The following is a 20713-nucleotide window of genomic DNA, read 5'->3' as shown; positions in this document are numbered from 1 at the left end:
TTGGATGCTGCTTTGTCTCTAAGAACGCATTGTGAAGTCCAGTTAAGTTGCTGGTCCGTACAAACCCTTAAAAGAAACTGACCATCACATCAACTATTATGTTTTGCATTTTAATAATGCATCTATTTTTTGGTTGATGCAGCGGTTTGTGAGGTTTCAGCATTTTCTTCTGCTGGTAGTGTAGTGCCAACATGTTGCCCCTCCCCCTGCATTTAGCTCCATTTGTCCTCCGCAGAATGCAGAAAGAGGCGCCCAGCTACTGGCACCCACAAACAATCTACAGTGGACAAGGGTACAGTGGTCGCATTGTTGGTCATGATTACTTCATAGCTTAATAAATAAACTGATGCAATGGAGAAAATGAAAAGTTTCCCAAAAATCAGGGATACCTTTGCCTTATCATTTGTTATTAAAAAAAAGGATTTATCATTATCATATTCATCAGCATTTTTGCTCTGAGCCCTTTTGGGTTTCACATTAATTACATTCCTCTCACCTAACTCTCTCCCTCCTTCTAACTGCACCATGCAGCACTGCATGTTCAGGGGGCTCTAAAGCAGCTTAGCTCGGTTTTGGAGTAGCTTTGGGCTTCATTAAACCAATGCTGCTTTGCTGTAATCAACTGAGCTGGTTAAGGCAACAAGGTGGAATGGCTGCTAATAATGCGTCCAGGCTTAAGACCATAACACACAAAATAACACGCAAGTAGATCAATAGATATTTAAAGTGGTTTGTGCGCAGAGTGCTCACAAAGACATATGCAATACACACTGACATGCAAACACACTAGATTTGTATCACACACACACACACACACACACACACACACACACACACACCATCACCTGCCAAGTCATGCAGTTCGCCAGCTAACTATCCATCTGTTAATGTACTCATCCATCCATCCATCAATCCCTCCATCTTTCGTCCATTTATTTTCCCCTGCTTTTGGCCCAAAGTCTGTGCACTTACAAGTACATCAGTCTGTCTGCCAAGCCACCTATCCATCCATTAATGAGCCCTTCCATTTATTCATCCATCAATCCATGATTGTTCTCCATTTGTTTTGTCGAGAAGTAAAACAAACACAAAATAGAAGATTCATCTTGCTAGACCACAGTAGTTGTTTAAAAATAAAAAAGTAAAGTATTTTGAAAGTGGTATCATCTTCTGTTAAGTGTTCTCCAGCTCTGTGCATAGTCTGTATGTGTATCGCTTATTTACCATTTACTTGGGAGTGTTGTGAAATATATAATATTCTTACGTGGAAACTCATTCCCCTGCACAAATAAAACCAACACAATCTATCTATAAATTGCAGGAACGTCTGTCTGCCTGTCTGTCTGTAAGTGCAGTGCCAAGTTTGACATTGTTTGGATTAAAAATGCAAAAGATATCATTAAACATATAGGTAAAAGAAGCACACATTGGATTTTGCCGCTCTAGCCGCTGGCCACTCCCCCTCTCACCCTGAGGACAAGAGACAGAGCAGCAGAGCTTTGGCAGCTAAAATGTGACATACACCTCAGACCCACAAAATGTGCAAAGTAGCACTACTTTGGACTGTCTTTGACTTTGAATAAACAAACGTCAATCCCCGAATTTAAGGACATTTCAGAATCCCACAACCAACCAGCTACAGACAACAAGCAGACAGAGCGTGATGCCACTTATGGGCAGGCTAGCTATCTAATAAAGCGAGACATATCTGTGTATCTGTGTCCGTCTTTGGGGGCGTGTTTGGGGGAGGAACCCTGCACATCACATGCAGAACGCTCGACTCTTTTCCTGCTATTGTATTAAATTGATGTAATTGCCGTAATCTCAGATTATTCTTTCACAGCGCTGTGCGACGCGAGAAAATCTCAGAGTTGAACCGGGCAGACACATCAGTTTTCATCAGACTTGCCCTGGGTCGGGTTAATTAAGTCTACTGCTAACTTACAACACTAATAACATTACCGTCGCCAAAATACCCACGCCAATCAAATCCATACTTCACCGTTAACGGTCAAGCCACTAAACCTGTATGGAAATAAAGTGAAGTGTTACATTTGTTAACGATCATACGACACAAGACAAAATAGTCTCATTTCTCTCTCGCACCCGCACGCACACACACACACGTTGCACTGGTGCGCCTAACTTTTTTATTTAGGCGCACCTTTAGGTGCACCCAAAATTTTACCTTGCATCGCCATTAACGCTGAATGGCGATACACGATATATAGCTCTGTATTTTTTTACAAAGTGGGCTAAATGTTCAGGTTTAAGTCAAAGCCACTTTTCAAGCTCTTTTATTCAAACAAATTGTGTTTCAAATAAAATGCAAAGACAGGGTTTCCTTTACCAGTTTGAAAATATACAGCTGCAACACATGTAAATGAAAGTTGAAATAAATAGCCTAGGATATATAAAATATATATATATATATATATATATATATATATATATATATATATATATATATATCTCTATCTCTGAGAAAGATCATTCACTTGTTTTAACAACAATAACAGACTGATTAAAAGAGAGAGACGACGCCCGGGTTCTACTGCGACCTTTCCTGCATGTCATTCCCCCCTCTCTCTCCCCTTTCATGTCTTCAGCTTTCCTATCAAAATAAAGGCTGAAATCTTAAAAAAAATAAATAAATAAATAAAAAAAACATAGGGAGAGACATAGGGAGAGAGGGGGAGACAGAGGGAGAGTGTGATGGACCAAAGTGTATTCTACTCAGAGTGACGGCTGACTCATTATGAATGGGACGAATGTGCTTTGGCGGGTCAGTGGCGTTAACACACGTCTTGTGTAGGCTGTGAAATGTCTGTATCGTCTCTGGCTGCATTTTTATGAACTATGATATTCTGGCCATGGGTCACATCTCTCGCCCAGGTCCAGCAGGCTCCGTCTTACACGCTATTACTCAACAAACTGAAGTTAGTTGCATTCAATAACTTCTAATGTGTTTTTCACCGTGGCTGCCAGCGGAAACACTGGTAACAATACAGGTTTCCCTCTCATACTTAACAATATACAGCTGTGTTAATAACAATTAAAACTGTAGATAAATGTCAGCAGTTTGGTCCGGCGGCGCTGTGTCTCTCCATGTTTCTGGGGAGCCGTGTGTGAGTGAATGATGGGGGGGGACGGGGCTGCACGGAGGAGAGATCCAAACACAGGCGCGGCTTTACAGAAGGAATGGGTCATGTAACGCAACATTAAACCATATCCATATAAACGACATCGCTTCGTTTGTGGAGAGGCAGCAGATGCGAGGACGTTAGGTGCACCGGTGCGACCTAGGAATAATCTTAGTCGCACCCTTACAAATTTTGGTCTCACTCTAGAGCCCTGCACACACAGTGCGGTTCTGGTGGTTGATTAACGCGGATATGTGCTGATTAGCTCTCATAACGGGCCAGACGGGTAGCACACTGCCATGAGTCCGTGAGGCTAATGTCTGTACAATGTTTTCCTCTGATGTAGAAGTAGCCTACACTGTAAGTCAGTAGTAGGCTATACATATTAAGTGGTTTGGGGTGCTTCTGTAAGTAATTTTGGGGTACAATTTGGTTTTGAAGAATTCTACAAACAGCAATACCACAGGCTAAGCAATCGCCCGTTCCAAACAGGCACATTTTCAACGGGCACTGCACTAGTACATTCAATTTTAAAACAGATTTCATCTTTTCACTCAACTTAAGAACAAACCTGAACAGACAGGCATATCTGATCGATGGGCAAAAATTACAGCGCTCAGTTTAAAAACAATTCTTCTAAGGAGAGTGCGCAGACACAAAGATGAAAATGTATTCAATATATGGGAATACTGTGTTCCCTCTCTTCCATCTTCTTCTACTCGCTTCAATTTATTCTCATTAAAGACGATCCATTCTCCTCCTTTCCTCTTTCCTTCAACTCGTGTTCATTTTTCCTGGTTCTCTTCATACATGATCATTTAAGGCTCACAAGAACAGTTGGACTCTTTTCCCAACTGGCTGATTTTTAATAAAAAAATAATCTAAATTAGGAAGAGTATTCTCTAATTAAATGTTGAAAACTAAAAAGCATCTTAACACCTGGAATTGCATTTTTCTCCCCCATGTAATGTAAATGACTCAAATTCAACATCGATATGTATGATATTTTCACCAATTGTGCTATTTAAGCCACATGTTAATTTATTTACAACCAAAAGATTTTTGCTCTCCAAAAGAGCAAAAATTGTAGGCATTAAACTTAGGACTTGTATTAACCCTACAATGTAAAGCGATGATTTAATGCCACAGTGACTGCTGACTAAAATGTTTTGATGCAGTTTTACGATCCTGTCAAAGTAAACGGTGTACTTACGTTGTCCCCAGCGTCCTGTACGAGGGTTCAGGTAGTTTGGGTAGAGCCCGTTGGGTCTGTCCATTTTGGCTAGCAGCTTGCGGATGTGCATCACCTGAGATAAACACCAGACAGAAGAGTTTTAATGCAAACAGAAAATATTCTTTTTTGAAAAATGCTAAATTACAATCGTCATCTTTTCACAACAGATAAGTCTATTTTATAAATTTAATTTTGTAATGTTTCTTGCTTTTTTTATTGTGCTGTTCTCTTTTAGTACACATACAGCAATATGTGTTTTCTTTATTTGCATGCAATGTTCTCTCATTCAAAGTACAAGATAATGTCACCATTTCTATCTCAGAAATGATTGTTGGAATGAAAGTTTACCTCTCAGTCATTTTTATTGCTTATTTAACTGAAATACAGATTTATTTAAAGACAGTGATATAACAAAGCAGAGAAAAACAGCACAATTAATGGAAATTTTATCTAAATTGCAATATGTACTAGAGCAATATCCAAATCGCAGGGGGGCGCTATATTTGTTAAAGACAAAATGTGTTGTTAAACCATTCTGAATAACCCAGACACAAGCACCACACACAGACAATAATAATCCACAGTGCTACCTTCTGGTAGTAGGCGGGGTTTCCTGTCAGGTAGGTGAGGTGGACAAACTCCATGTGGAGAGTCCCAAACTCAGCCAGGATGCTGCTGCCTGCCGACGCCCAACCCCAGTTACGACCAACACCACTGGAACAGGAGAGGAAGAGTGAGAAGGAAAAACTCAGGAGCAGCAAAACTTATTTCACATACGTGAAGAAGGTTTGGGAGACTTTGATCAATTCCACAGGAGCATTTATTGAACGCTCAATTGAGGAGACAATTAAGCAGGCAGTAGAGTTTAACCACAATGTGTTATTGTGCAGTGCCGTCCCAACTCTCTGATGTTCCTGTCTGAAGGTGCTGGAGGCGTTACGTTTAGCTGAACCTTTAAGGTAAACAAAGATATTGCAGTCGCCTAAACACTGATGCTAAAGCCTAGTTCAGCCTATCTATCGCTCTGGAAAGTAGGCTAAAGTGTGGCAGGCCCACCGACTTCAAAAAGGAGACTGTCCTTAGACAAAACATTCCCTTATCATGCAGCTGTATAGATTCCCTGAATCTGTAGAGACAGACATAATGATACATGAACAGGTTTGGTTATCAGAGACAGGCCTATAAGTGACCTGATGTTATCTAAGCTGTCCCTTAGTCTCATCATACCACAACATGGGTGTTTCTGGAAATTCCACCACAAAGAGGGAGAAGAGAGGAGAGTGAGGAGATGAAGTGATGAAGACGGAGAGACAAGAGAACAAAGTTGATTGTGGAGGGTGAGAGATTGATTGTTGTAAGTTTATTTGATTAGGACAATGCACATTAATCAACATTTCTTTAAATGCGCCAGTGTTAGCCAGTCGGCTAATTTTCAACTGTAGTCCTAGTATGCATGTCTTCATGCATGTGATGTGAGGGAAAGCAAGAAGTAAGACCGGGAGAGAGAGGGGCTTGGACAAAGAAACAAAGATCATAATTCTACAATATATTATAATATTAAAGAGTAATAAAGGTTTCAACTGACGCATAGAACAAAATGATCATATTGTACCCGCAGGGGCTGACAGGGTTTTGGATATGGACGGATGAATCAACGCATACTTTATCAGGTTGGGAGATTTCTGCCTGTCGAGACTCTGGCCTCTCTCTATCTCTACCATCTCTGGACTGAAACAGGGTCTCGAAAATAATATACAACTAAATATAAAAAGCCCACAAATACAAACTTCTGGCATTTAAAATAGAGAAAAAAAATGAAATGAAGAAAAAAAGATGAAAAACATGAATCTTGATAACTGCAACTTGAAGTAACCTGTGGTTTGATTGTCAAATAAAAAATGTGTAACTTGCAAATAATCTGGTTTGGTCACAGATTTACATATCACAGCAGTCTAAATATGCCTTAAAATGCAAGTCATTCTCTCTAAAGGCAAGACCTTTTCACAGATGCGCTTTTCAAAGCAAGGACTCCGCTTCATTTTTATAACACCAACAAACCAGAAAATCTACTTTTTATTCTAGTGAAACACAGCAACACGGTGTTGGCGTTGGAGAGATGGCTGCCTGTGCAACAGGTTCACCACCAGTTCAGGAGTTTGTCTTGGTCACATTTACACATGACCATATGTGACACAGGAGGCGTCTGGAACTGCTTCAATTTTACATGAGTGCATGTAACATTAATCGGTTGCTACGTGTGTGTCTGTGTGTGTATGTGCCTGTGTGTGAGGAGGAAGTGGTGCATTTGTCTGAACAAGCTCAAAAAGAGACACGTGTGTTATCATACCTGCAAACTCGGCTTTTAAAACGGTACTTTTAAAAAGATTTTTTATATATATTAAAAAAGGAGCACAAAATGAACGGCTTTTTTATTGCTAAGGCCACAGGGTCAAAATTAAATGATTTATTAAAAATGTAATAACTTATAACAATAACTTATTTCACCAGTAGACTCCTGTTAAACAACAAAAACAACCACTGGATGGGAAAAGGGTATTTTACAATAACTTTGAAAGCAGCATGAGTATGGCGAGGCGAGTTTCAAGTGAACGCAACATCTGTGTTGTTTTTCCGACAACAGCACCTGCACACTGTCATACGTTCCTCTACAGTGAAATACAGACACACTTTTACACTGTTTAGCTGTCATTTAGCATTTTAACCGTGTTTACTCAAGCTGCTAGCTAACGGTAGGCTAACGTTACCTGCTGCCAAGTGTAGCGTTAACTAGCGTGACATGCGGCGATGTTTAGGTTGCCTCTAATGTCCGTTTTCGTAGCATCAGAGAGAAGCACAGGCATTTCAGTGGCACCTAAATAAGGCACCGAAATCCGCGTTGCAATTCGGTCCGGTAGATAACGGTCGTTACGGCACCGGTGCCGTATTAGCAGCGGGTCTAAAAACTCTTTGGATCTACACGAATCACGTGGATGACATTTTCCCAATTCAAAACTGCGATTTTCGCCAAAAAGCAACTAGTTTGCAGGTATGGTTATATGTGTGCGTTTAGATTAAAGCAAAACTAGAGAACTTTTCCCGCTTCGGTCCCCCTACAGGTTGGAAGCGGAACTGTCCATTACATCACATTATGCAAGTTTGCCAGATCAGGTAGCGGATCTGTAGTTCGAATGAGACATTAATGGACAACTCTGCTTCCAACCTGTAGGGGGACCAAAGCGGGAAAAGTGCTCTAGTGTTGCTTTAACTTTCTGTGTGTACAGTTATTCCTAGGGGCATTGGCATATACTATATGACCATGTGTAACCATTTTTATTATCTCGAGAAAAGGAGACCCTCTCCTGTACAATGACGCAATGCATATAACAGGATGCTGATATCTCACACACACACACACACACACAGGTTTCTATAAGTTTAATTTAACACTTCATTAAGACTCTTTTGCGGCCTGTTTAAAGACAAATTCACCCCTACAACTTAAAGCCATACTCTCACACACATATTGTCAGTTATTCAAACCGATTTAACTCCTTTAAAAGTTAAAATTGAGTGAACCTGCATTGGGAGTAACAAAATGATGTTATGTAATGATAATGATGTAGGCGTAAGTACAGTTTTTACAAACCCACAGAGTAAAACAACTGTGTGGGTAGACTGAATATTTAAAATCAAAAGACATTTCGAAATTGAGTTGTTGCAGTATTAATGCGCAGTGTGAGACATTTCAATACTTTTGGAGACTATAATGCAGCAATAATCAATCCTTTTATAATTACAATACAAGGTGATAAAATGTCAGTGTTGTGTTCACAGCTAGTATTCGCTGCAGCAGGTTTACATTTAATAAGCTACATATAGTGAGACATTCTTCAGTGTATTCAAGAAGTATTTTGTTTCGGGCTGCGCGGTAAACTGTCAGTGATTTTGAGTGGCACATTTCATTTCATATTCATCTCAGGTAAGCTACTGGATGAAGGGGAGTGGCAGTGTCACTGACCTCTTAAGGTTGACCATGGCCCAGGGGATTCCTGTGGGGGTGTTGAAGGCAGGAAGCAGTTTCTCTGCGAGCTGGACCGCCTTCAGCTTGAATACCTGGAGAGGGAGAAAAGAGAGAGAGAGAGAGAGAGAGAGAGAGATAGAGAGAGAGAGAAAGATATAGAGAGGGTTAAACTGTAACATTGGTTAACTCTCCATCTTATTATGTTCACTTGAAACATTCTCCAATCCATCAACCTTCCCTGCTAAATATTCTTCTCACAGCTGACAGGTACGAGCATAAAACAACTGCCAACCATCAAAACAAATGCAGGATGAAGGCAAATAAGGCAGATTGGGATGTCAGGAGACAAACGATTGCTAAATGATGGCCCCGGAGTGTCGGAGCGGAACAGATTTATGAAGGAGACTGGCGGACTAATATACGCAAAACCTCCCTTCAAACTGTGCTGCAGTGATATGAAATGTTGCAGAATACAACTGAGATGTCTAGAAGAAAAGCTTGGAGGTCAAACTACAGCGAGTGAGACACAAAAGTTGGGTTTCTATTATCATGATTGCCGTCTAATTTATACACACTGATGGGGAGAAATGGACATGTGTTCCTTTTGAGATTACACAACTTCTTGCACTCGTCTGACAGATGAAGGCTCAGGAAAAGCTGCTGCAGCCCTTGTTCTTTTCTCAGCATGCCAATCAAAGAGATAAAAGCAAACTAAGGTTATTCTGCAGCTGAGCTCACTGCATACAAGCATGTGCTGAAAGCTGAAAATGTAACTTGAGTTGGTGTTCAAGAAGACCGAAAAGTCATGATACGATTCAAGACAAACAGGACAGGTGTTCAGACTCCATGACTAGTCTTGGGTAAATCATTTTTACCGCAGTAAACTGATTTTCTTTCATTCATGGGTAATTTATTTTCTCACAGGCCAATCAGAGAACAACATTTTCCTTGTTATCCTTTGCTTGATAATACTCAATTTATTAACAATATGTTTTATTCAAGCTGGATTTTCATTTGAGGGACACCTGTAGAGTGTAACAACCCACACAAATATCCACACAAAGGTGTCACATTTATGTCTAAACAAAACATGAAAGCTTATTTACTAAAATCTATTCAGAGCATGAATAGCAAACCTCAATGAACATAAGCTAGAAATTCACAGCAAGTCGTGGACTGTACGAGCCGGGCTTTTGACAGTTGACAAGCACACGTAAAGTAAAAACATGGCATTCATGAACCGCGTGCTGTAAAAATTATCTTAATCCAATTAAAACAACTAACAGAGAGACAAAAATAGAGCTGAGAAAGACAGACACCAAACGGACATTGGTGTCAGCCTAAATACTTATGTAAAATACCACCTAATGTTTAATCTTTTAATCTGCGCCAGTATTTTAGTAGTATAAATTGCTGATATAAACCGACGTTGTGTATCATTTTTGACATAACAATGCTTCTGCTTAGAAAAGTCAACAAAGAGAACCACAATGTTTTACTTTGTCTTGTTGCAGCAAAAAAAGTTTAAGTGCACTGTGTGACTGTGGTCACGTATGAAAATGTTTTCGTCAACTACTGCTAAGGGAATATTCTATCAAACATCTGCTGCACTAGTGGTGTTGCTCTCTTCCTGACAAGTCCATGGTACATGCGAACTGGTTGAGGGACGATGCCATTTGGTATTACAAATCCAGTTTCACTGAACAATGTTCAAGAAAAGGCTGTCTACAGTCTTAATACCAGACTGACATCAGATGGGTGTATCAAAGAGGTCCTTCCGCTTTACAACCTGTCTGCATAGCTGCCTACATTTTGATCCAGGTTGTCTGAAAAGTCGAGAAGAATAAACACTGACAAGCAAATAGCTCAAGACTTTCAGTCCCTGCCTTTTTAAGACGCTCAATTTCCAGTTTTGCAACGTAGATTTTAATTCTGTAAGACCGTAGTGGAATAAACGGACGAATAGGGAGATATACAACTGGCAGACAGCAACCAGGCAAAGCCGAGCAAAAGAAAAAGTACTTAGACACGGGGCAGACGGAGGCTGATTCGTCAACACAATCTGTCAGGGCTGAGCAGTTTTATAGAGAGACCAGATCTATGGAAAATTCCTGCTGTCTCGCAAAGTAAGCAATAACACATGCTGGTGTTTGTAGAATACTTAAGCAGCCAGTGGGACATCTTACAAAGGACTTGGAGGTCAAACTGGAGTTAAACATGGGACAAATAGACAAAGATGGGAGGGAGAGAGAGAACAATGCAGTCAAATGAGGAGGATATGAAGCGCCTGGATGGGAAAGGAGAAATATTAGTGAGCAGGACGAGAGAGGATCAAAAAGACTATAGGTGCCTTTCCATCCACTTCATTTTCAATTTGCGCATTAAAAAAACCTGAGTGGAAATGCTGAAAATTAGGGGAAAAAGCAAACTCTGAACTAATCATGACCTACATGAAGCTTTAAAGACTTAAAGGAGAATTCCGGTCAATTTCAACACGTAGCTCTGTTGTTTGTATTTTTGGAGTGCTGTCAGTAGCGACAGTGAATCTGACTGCAGTAGATGTGAAAGAAATGCATCAAAGTTCTGCTAATTCAGCTCTGTTTAGTTCCGGTGTTGAGACTGCAAGACAAGTGCTTCGGGTTCTACAAAGTACAACACCGAAAAGAGATAGAAAAATATTTATTAATTTAATGATTAAATAAGGTAGTGTCTCCAAACTTACCTCGATTATAAATTGTCTCCTGCTAGTTGTACTACAGCACTTTTAAAAAATAAGCATATGCCTATTTTTGAAAATATTTTTGTATCTCTTTTTGGTGTTGTAGTTTGTAGACGGTCCCTAAGTCTTGCCATCTCAACAGGAATCACTTCACATGGGTAGGAACTTGTAATGACATTTCGAACACGTTAAGAGGCTGGAAGCACGTTTTAAAACTTCCCCGGTTTCAGCCTCCTGGGTGCTAACGCTAGCAGGAGGATAACACGGTGTAGGCAACACCGATTGTTTTCGTTCTTCAGAGCTACGTGTGAAAAATGGCAGCAGATGAAAATATCAAGTCTGTGTTGAGCAATGAGGAGAATGTAACCTTCCTTCAAATGAATACATGAAACAGACATAAATGTCATATTCCCATCATGTTTTCTACAGTTTGTTATGGACTGTCGCTCTATTAATAAAGTCATGTCTTTGCACCATTTTCTTCTTCAGTGGTTTAATGGTACCTGACTGGAGAATTAGCATCACCATCTACTTATCTCGAACTCCTAATATTTGCCTAACAGTAGTGATTGGAAACGGAATTTTTTTTTTTTAGCTACATTTGGATGGGAACATGGGTAATAATAATAATAATAATAATGACGACTTTATTCAGGACTCAAAAGGAAGGTCCATAGTACAAGTTAAAAAAACAATACATATTATTATATTACTTATAATTGATCCCTGATGTTTATGCATTTACAGCGCCTTCACACTGGCAGTTGAAATCAGCTCCGTAATACGCGATACGCCCCCAGCGGACGTCGTACTACACCGTTGAAAAGCTTCGGAAGCGATTTACAAAAATGGCGCAGAACAACTAGAAGGACTGATAAGTGTCTGAATGTCCGATTCTCTCTGACCTCTCTTATACAGCTATAAATAGAAAGGCTGCTGCGTGGAGTAAAGTTGCCCACGACGTTGACATGTCAGGTCGGTTAAATGTGATATAGCGGTATAATGTCAATAGTTCGGTGTCTGTTGCTAGCTAAACAGTTAGCATTAGCAGGTTTGTTTATCAGTACCATGGCAACGCTAACTTCCGTCGGATAGGAACCATCCGTAGCTTTTCGCAAGAGTTCAATTTTTTGAACGCATCCGGATGACCAACTGACACGATTTTTTTTTGCACCGCACTCGTTCGGACCCGGTTCGGACCCCTTCGGACCCCTTCGCATGCGGTCTGCGAATCTCCACAGGAAATGAATGACTTCCGGCCGTTTCGGAGTTGATTTCAACTGCCAGTGTGAAGGCGGCGTTAGGCCATGATCAGTATGCAAGTTTAAATAAATGAGTTATCCTTTATGGTAACAGAATATCACTGCCAGATGCTTAACCCGAGTAGAGCAAAGGCATCCACTTTATCCGTTTGGGTGCAACCAGGGCAGAAACTGTCTAAGGCTTAACAAGACACCAGCCTCTCACGGCTTCACCTTAGACTGACAATGTCTATATAGGGATTTTAAGAAAGCATCTATTTGGTGTGATGGGTATGGGTGGGGGTGTGTGTGTGTGTGTGTGTGTGTGTGTGTGTGTGTATGTGTGGGGTATGGCTGATAGAAAAAAAAAGGATTTGGTAGAAAACATGTTGATATTTCTCAAAGTATGGCATCAAAACAGACTTTTTGTTGGTAATGAGAACAGAAACTCAAGCTGATAAAATTCACATGAATAAAAATGGAGAAAAAAAAAAAAGTGTCTCATTAGGACATTATATATATATATTTATTTTATTTCAAAATTCAATGTTACTCCAAATCTGATATTCTGGTTGCAGCTACAGGTTTGTTACAGAAATAATAATAATTTAAAAAAAGCCTCAAGATCAGGCATGGGCTACCATCAAACAGGCTAGGGAGGGATTTGGCACTCAGTAGTTCTTTGAGCAAATCATAACTTTGCATTTTTCTATTGAATGAAAGTTATTCAACCTTCCCTTAGACAGTCTGTCCTTTTCTACCAATGACTACTGAATTGGTCAATGCTCCATGACACATCTCCAAATCACTGCAGCAGAATAACCACAAGGCCCATGTGCATCTACCCTGTTGACGACATATTTATTGTAGCAAGAAGACAGGATTACGATATTGAGAACTTTGAGGTAAAAAAAATAAATAATAATATATAGGAGGATGAGCCCAGACACTTTGTTGTCTGGCGTTCCCTAACTTTTATCATTCTCCCACCAGGTCATTACAGCTTTAGTGTTCAGCCTTTTAAAATGTATCACAGGACACTTCAAAATCGATTACTGAAGGATTTACTCTCTCAGTGAAGACACACACACACACACCCACCCACACACACACACCCCCACAGATATGGGAAACGACACAAGGTTAGGCAATACATTTGGTCTGACAGAGAGCACACAAACATCACATGGCTGGGATGATATTATAAGCCAATTTTGACTAATCACAGAATACTTCTGTCAAAATTGGCTGATAACATCATCGTGTATACTCCAAAACATAGTTTGTCCACCAGAGAGTGACGACAAGGTTATTTTTGATTACAATGACAAGCATATTTAAGGAATGTTTATCAAAAGTTGTTGTTATTCGTTTGTATAGCCAAAATATAAGATATAATTTCCGGTATTTGTCTAAAAATCCAGTATCCATTGAGTCCTTATACTTCCATACACATCTCTTTTCCTTCTTCTCTTTCTCAATTTCTCCTCTGCCTGTTCCCACTTATCTCTCTTTTCTTTAATCAACCATGTTCTCTCTCTTTCAACACTCTCCCCATCACATCTAATTTCTGTTCTCCTCTTCCTATTAATCTTTTTTGCATTCTCTCCCTCTTTCAGGATTAGTAGTGCCCCGAGGCCGCTGGGTTGTTTGTTTCCATGGGCCAAATTCCCAGACAGCAGATTTAAAATACGGCAGGGAAGGGTGAGGGGGTTAGAAGGGGAGGGGGGGCAGGCTGGTGTTGTGGCCCTCATGGTGAATGACGTTAACACTGCCAGTGTGAGGGGTTTGACTCCTATTGGGATCAGCTGTGCTATAACATGCGTGCGATGGTCCCTTCAGGAGCTCTTGGATGAAAATTGTCTGCCAAATGACACATCAATGTTATGTTCCCAGGGACAGAGAGAGCTGTAATCCGCCACTCAAACACGTCCTAAACTCAGCCAATGATCCAGTTATTACACATGAGGATATCATTTGTAAGCTGTGAGCAGCTGGGAGAAACTGAAATCACTGTAAAGCTAAGAAAGCTCTGACAGATATGAGTCTAGACAGGAACACAATAAACAGAGTGTGTGCAAGTACAAAAAGTCACATATGGAAATGTCAAAAACACAAACACAAGCTAATTGTAAACTGTACTGGATTTTGAATTTAAAAAAGGTAAATGTAGATCTTCTCTCAACACATGCTCACATTATGTTTATACACAGACATCCTGAACTGCCAACTCAATCCTGTCAACAGTGTTTTAGGTGTTCCTTGTATTTAAGCTTGTATCATAAGATTGTTTGTGTGTGTGCTTTAACTCTCTATCTGAAGAAACAATGTATTGGTATAACAACCCTGGGAAGATAAAGCCCTTATTGGTTTCTTTTGCAAAATATCTACATATAACACTAATTTACGTATGTTCTACCATACAATAAGTACAGGTAATATTAAAAATTCTAATAATATTTCACTAACTTAGTCTCTCCTGATGGAAAAGTCTCCATAACAAATATACTGTGTGAAAAGAACTAAATGATGTCACAAGATCAACATTTTTCACATTGCTATGAACAATCTGTTAATACATTAAACACACACACACACACACACACACACACACACACACACACACACACACACACACACACACACACACAATGTCTCTGGAGTAAGCAGTGGGCCACTGTTGACATGTAATGGAGCCTCCTAAAGGGATTAAGGGGTAAACTGTGAAATGTGCTGAATGCGCCTGCTTAGTAAGAAGGGCCCTGAGGGCAAGCAGGAGAGACAGGATTAAGTCACCCGCTGTGCGTGTGTATGGGGGTGTGTGCGATTATTGTGTCATTTCCTTACTTTGTCATGCCACTTCGCCATCAACTGATCCATTTGCTCATATTGTTTAGCACGCAGTGGGGCCGCATCAAAGGCAGGCGGCACAAAGATGAGCTGCCATGGGGACCATCATCAAATTAGCTCTACGATTCCTGCATTTGTTGCTATTGAACCGTAGCACACCGACTGCTGTCAGCTTTACATTAAGCATTAATGGAAATGGTACACTTGTGAAGTCTTGAAAAGGATACGACTGATGAGGTATTCTGCCTTAAGCGTCCAAACTCTGGAATATATGTGGCTCATTGTTCTGCTGCACTCACCTGATGTGCTTATACTGCATAAGTCCTAGACTATCCTGTCTTGAATGTTACTGTCTTTACCACTGAGGACAGCTGAAGATAAAAAAAATGCAAGAAAACATTAGCGCTATAGTGGGCAACTATTTTATATTAATGAACGGCAGTTACATTCAAGCCACTGCCAAATGAGTTAATACAAAGCTAATTAAGCTCCACAAAACTCTCTGTATTTCTCAGCATGGCTAGGTTGTCCGGTGCAGCAGTTCGAGCGATGCGTTTTACGTCACCGCTGAGGAAGGACAACAGCAGCGTTCAGCTTTGGCGACAAAGAGGACATAAACATTACACGAAAATTACCTCTTCTGAAGAGTCCATCATGATTTTTTTTTTTTTTTAAATCCTCCGTGTACTCTCTGATTGGACTGGTTAAACGCTACTAGCAACAGCGTGGTGTAGGGGAGGGGGTGGTGCGCGATCACCGAAGGCCTGTATCCTGTGGGTGCTCAGACAGTGTTTTTGTCATTATTTAGAATTCCTCATGGGGGCGACAGAGACTATGCACTATAGCTTTAAGACAAATTAAAATGTGGGACAGCCACTAAAGTAAAAAGCAGGACATCTAGAGTACGTGCAATTGGATGTTCTGGTTACATGGTGTTGAGTTTTTTGGAGGGAAGTCCAGCAATTCTTGAGCAAGTGAAAAGTGGAACTTTTTTTTTTTAATGAACTACCGCATACATCTCCATGCGTTCACTATTAATTCCCACGGAGAAATCTTTTCCTTCATGTCCCACTCTACATCATTCTCATCTTACCCTCATTAACTTAACTCTCTACCTCTTCTTTTTCCTGTTCTCAATGCATGGTCCATTTCCCCACATCTTTCTGCTTGTCATTTCCATTACAAAAATCTCTCACTCTTTTCCTGTCCTCACCCCACTCTACATCCATTTCCGTCTCTTCGCCACACCTCTCTGACTTAATCTCATTTGGAATGTCTTTTGCCCCCTTCGTCCTTCCAACTCCTCTTCCTATGTGACTTTTGCAACGTGGTTGAATCATACTATTACATTTTGGTGTTGGACAGATGCCGTGTAATTCCCTCCCCGGTTAGTATGGGCATGGTAAGGCATTTGTTTGCAGAGCGTAATTCATAAAGCTGTGATGAAATTGAAATTTCTCCCGTTTGTTACACAATCTTTTCCCTCGTTCACTCAGTGTGTGTAGTGTGTGTGTAGTGTGTGTGTGTGTGCGTGCGTGTGTCTGCCTGCTGTTACTAAGCACATCATCACAGCAATATCTGCAAAGGGGAAAAGGACTCCCACGGGAAGCTAGACGACTGTTGCTAGAAACCACTGGGGTGGCCTCAATACGTGCTGCTCTCTTACTTGCCCATCTCATGTCCTGTCTCATATACAAAGACTTTGTACACAATACTGTCAATTTACCTTTTTAGCAATCTATCAATGGTTGGATACATTCTTCACACTGCACCGTAACAGCAAGCATTGCCAGTGAGACTTAACAGAACCAGGACACTCTCATTACACTCAATGAGGATGTCCTAACGAGCTGCAAGCTTCAGGGAGCGATGCAGAGGTCCTTCCTTCCCCAAGCATTACCAGACACCCTCTTTCTATTTTTGTGCATCAGCTACTCCCACACTCAATGCTCAAAACTAGTAAATGAGGAGTCTATTTGTCTACACTTTGGCATTGTGCATCCTTTATGTTCATCCTGTCCCAGAAAAGCTTGTTACTAACCTAGCTCTGGGGAGTTAACTCCCCGGAGCCCTTATGTTTCTTCTTCCCTGCAATGTTCGGCTGCGTCCTGCTGCGTCCTGCCGCGTCCACCCATGCTCTACTGTGCCACGCTACATCCCGTAATGCCCTGCTGTGCCCGGCTATGGCATCAACTACTATGACTACCATTGTAGTCCCTGTTCCATTATCCTTATTGTGACTATTATGCCACTGTTCATCATAACCCGAACCGGCACCGTCAGACACCGCCTACCAAGAGTCTGGGTCTGCCGAGGTTTCTTCCTAAAAGGGAGTTTCTCCTCGCCACTGTCGCAACAGCCACTGCTAATGCTTGCTCTTGGGGGAATTACTGTAATTTTTGGGGCTTTGGAAATTATAGAGCGTGGTCTAGACCTACTCTATCTGTAAAGTGTCTCAAGATAGCTCTTGTTATGATTTGATCCTATAAATAAAATTGAATTGAATCCTGCCAGATCCTGAGTGAAAAGCCTGTGTTGCTGTTGGACCCAGTGATGGTGTTGTAATTATTCTACATTTCTTCGACTTGCTTACCTTTCCCCAGAGAATGTACCTCCTGACACGTTTGCACCGTCTCAAATTTGTTTGGGCTGCATCTCTAAAATGCAGCACTGCCAGGCAATCCCCTACTCTTTCCCTTTTATCCCATGTGCGTCTCCCTGACTTCCTGCTGGGCAGCGGCGTAGTGGCAGTCAGTCAGATGGAGTGCGATGCCCTGAATTTGTTTGACGGGTTCAGTGTTTGACAAAAAATGCGAGGGAATCAAATGCTCCCTGGCGAGATCAAAGAGACGGGCCAGGGTAGATGCTGCAGTCATATCAGCAGACAGCTGAGCTCTATATCACAGTACAGACAGACAGAGAGTGAGAGGGGGGGGGGGGGGAACAGGCAAAGTGTAGGGTAATGAAAGAAATACAGAGACAGAATTGAAACATGAAGGAGCAAGACTGACACGAATCTGAGGGAAGGAGCGAGAGAAGAACACAGGACGTCTTCGGAGAGAGGCTTCAAATCACAATTCTCGGTGGCAGAGACAAAAGGCGTGTAAACAGACTTGTTATTTTCTTGCCGTTTATCACAACACTTTCTGCCTTCCGTCATCATGTCTCTCTCTCTCCACCTCTACGGTATCTCTTTGCCTTCCCTTTCCCTTTATCTCTCGCAGTCCCCAAACTAACTTTCTCCCTCGTCTCTGCTTCCCTTTTTTTTTTCCATGCTCTCCTCCCTCCTTGGCCCCTGAAGTCTTTCTCTCTGCTCTACTCTCTCTTTTCTGATTATCCTTATCCTTCACCCATCACTATCATTATCTCTGCCCCCCCTTTCTCTTTACCATCCTCCTCTTCATTTGCTGTTCCATTTCTGTCATGCTCTGCCTATCTCTTTATCTCCTTCCTTCCCTCCCTCCATCCATCCATCCTTCCACAGGGCAGTTGTGCTGTAGTGTTTATGCCTGTGGAGTCTGCAGCTTTTCTTTTAGACGCTGTCATCTCATTATCCTACATTACAGGGCTGCTCTTGCTGCCCTGACCTTCTCCCCTTCCCTCAAGTCATCATTGTGGTTCCAGTTGCTCTCCCTTTATTTTGTTTTAAGGAACAATGAGACAAGGTTTATTTTTTTTCTCCTCACATGCATAATGCATGTTTGGCAGAAAAAAGAAAACTTGGGGCCACATAGAGGAATGACATAGTATACAGTCCTTTGTACACTTGCATCTGCAGTAAGTCATTTATCATAAATTAGTAAATAGATGGTGCTGGCCTTGGACTAAGGAAATCTGTCAGGTGTAATTCATCAATTGCATATTATATATAACCCATTATACTGTAGAGGTGTCTGTCTGTCATCTTGGTACTCAAAAGCTCGGGGTTAGTGTCACAAGAGAAAGAGCCAAATACACTGAGCATTCTTTTGGCATGGCACCTCATCTGGACCTGTTCAAACCCAAATTCCAATAGCTGCTGGTCTGAGCTGGTTTTCTTAGAAATAGCTTTGTTGCGCAAGCTAACAGCTGCTAAAGCACAAATTCAAATGTTCTGTTTCTAAACGTTTTAAAAGCATATAATACAATGAATTCCGTAAACAAAACAACTTTGGATTTGTTGTAATGTGAAGAGCTTTTGAACCTTTAACAGAAGAAAGTTGCTTCCAGTTTTGTGTTAAGCTAGGATAACATGCTCAGGACCCACTTACTGTACAGCATTAGCTTCAGAGATTAAAATGATAATCATCTTCTTATCAAACTATTAGAAAAACAGCAAACGAGCATATTTCTCAAAATATTGGAGTGGTAGTTTATTAGTTGCAAGTACCATTTATTTAATTGGGTATGCCATTAGTGAAATATGGCCTGTTGTAGCAATGGATACCAAACATAGCATCAATGGGGGCGCCCTAGTAGCTCGCCTGGTAGAGCGTGCCCCCATGTACCAAGGCTCGGTCCTTGCTGCAGCAGCCACCGGTACAATTCTGACCGAGGCCCTTTGCTGCTCGTCATCCCCCTCTCTCTCCCCCTAATCTTAATCTGTCCTATTAAATAAAGACAAGAAAAGCCCCAAAATGTATCTTTAAGGAGAAAAATTAAATGCAGAGTGGGAGACTTGACTACCACGGTTTCTCTAACACCAGAGTGACACGTGTACAGTACCATACTACAATCCACTTCATTGACATTCTGCTAAAGCCTACGGTCCTCTGAGCTTAACCATCCCATGTGTTGTAACAACCAGAGAAAACACCAATCAAATGTAGTTATACTGTGACTACAACTGCTAAGTTTCTGGATAAAAAAAGGGAAGGTAAACACACCAGTGGGCTAATGAGCTGCAGGCTTTGGCAGAACAAACTCAAGAAAGACACCACACGCCAAAATAGCTGCAAGAACAAAAGGTGGACAAAACACTGTTGGAGCTGTTATTCTTTCTTTCGTGATACGTTTTTCTACCTGCCAGTAAAAGAAGCTGATGACTTTGGGCGCCCGGATAGCTCAGTTGTTACAGCGGGCGCCCATGTATAGAGGTTTACTCCTCGACGCAGCGGGCCCGGGTTGGACTCCTCCCTGCGGCCCTTTTACTGCATGTCATTCCCCCCCCTCTCTCTCCCCTTTCATGTCTTCAGCTGTCCTGTCAATAAAAAAATTATCTTAAAAAAAAAGCACAAAAAAAAAAAGCTGAGGACTTTGTAGATGAAATCAGTCATGTTATCCTCAAGCTCGTCTTCTTGCTGTAAATGGAGGACTAGCTCCACAAAACAAGGGTATGATTAAAGAACAAAAACATCACAAATTCCTGTAAATGTCAATAGTTAACACTTGTTCTGCTCTTTCATGATCCTAACCTGTTCAAGTTTACATTTATAGTACATTATGCAGAGAGACTTGCGACATGTGCAACATTTGAAAAAAACGCATCATATACAAAAAGACCAGAGGACATGATATACAAACAAG

General features: G+C 41.1%; 1 protein-coding gene across 1 annotated transcript in view; it reads right to left on the bottom strand.

Annotated features, from left to right (window-relative positions):
* man1a2 (mannosidase, alpha, class 1A, member 2) overlaps nucleotides 1-20713 on the bottom strand; it is a 136842-nt gene that overhangs the window by 26183 nt on the left and 89946 nt on the right. The window contains exons 6-8 of the mRNA XM_028591185.1: nucleotides 8396-8490; nucleotides 4968-5091; nucleotides 4357-4450 (exon numbers count right to left, since the gene is read on the bottom strand). Coding sequence (XP_028446986.1) covers nucleotides 4357-4450; nucleotides 4968-5091; nucleotides 8396-8490 — 313 coding nt within the window. The remainder of the gene's footprint in view (nucleotides 1-4356; nucleotides 4451-4967; nucleotides 5092-8395; nucleotides 8491-20713) is intronic.

The sequence above is a fragment of the Perca flavescens genome, chromosome 11 (genome assembly GCF_004354835.1).
Source record: "Perca flavescens isolate YP-PL-M2 chromosome 11, PFLA_1.0, whole genome shotgun sequence".
Classification (NCBI taxonomy): Eukaryota; Metazoa; Chordata; class Actinopteri; order Perciformes; family Percidae; genus Perca; species Perca flavescens.
The sequence above is the reverse complement of the archived record's forward strand: the minus strand, read 5'-3'. Positions and strand labels throughout refer to the sequence as shown.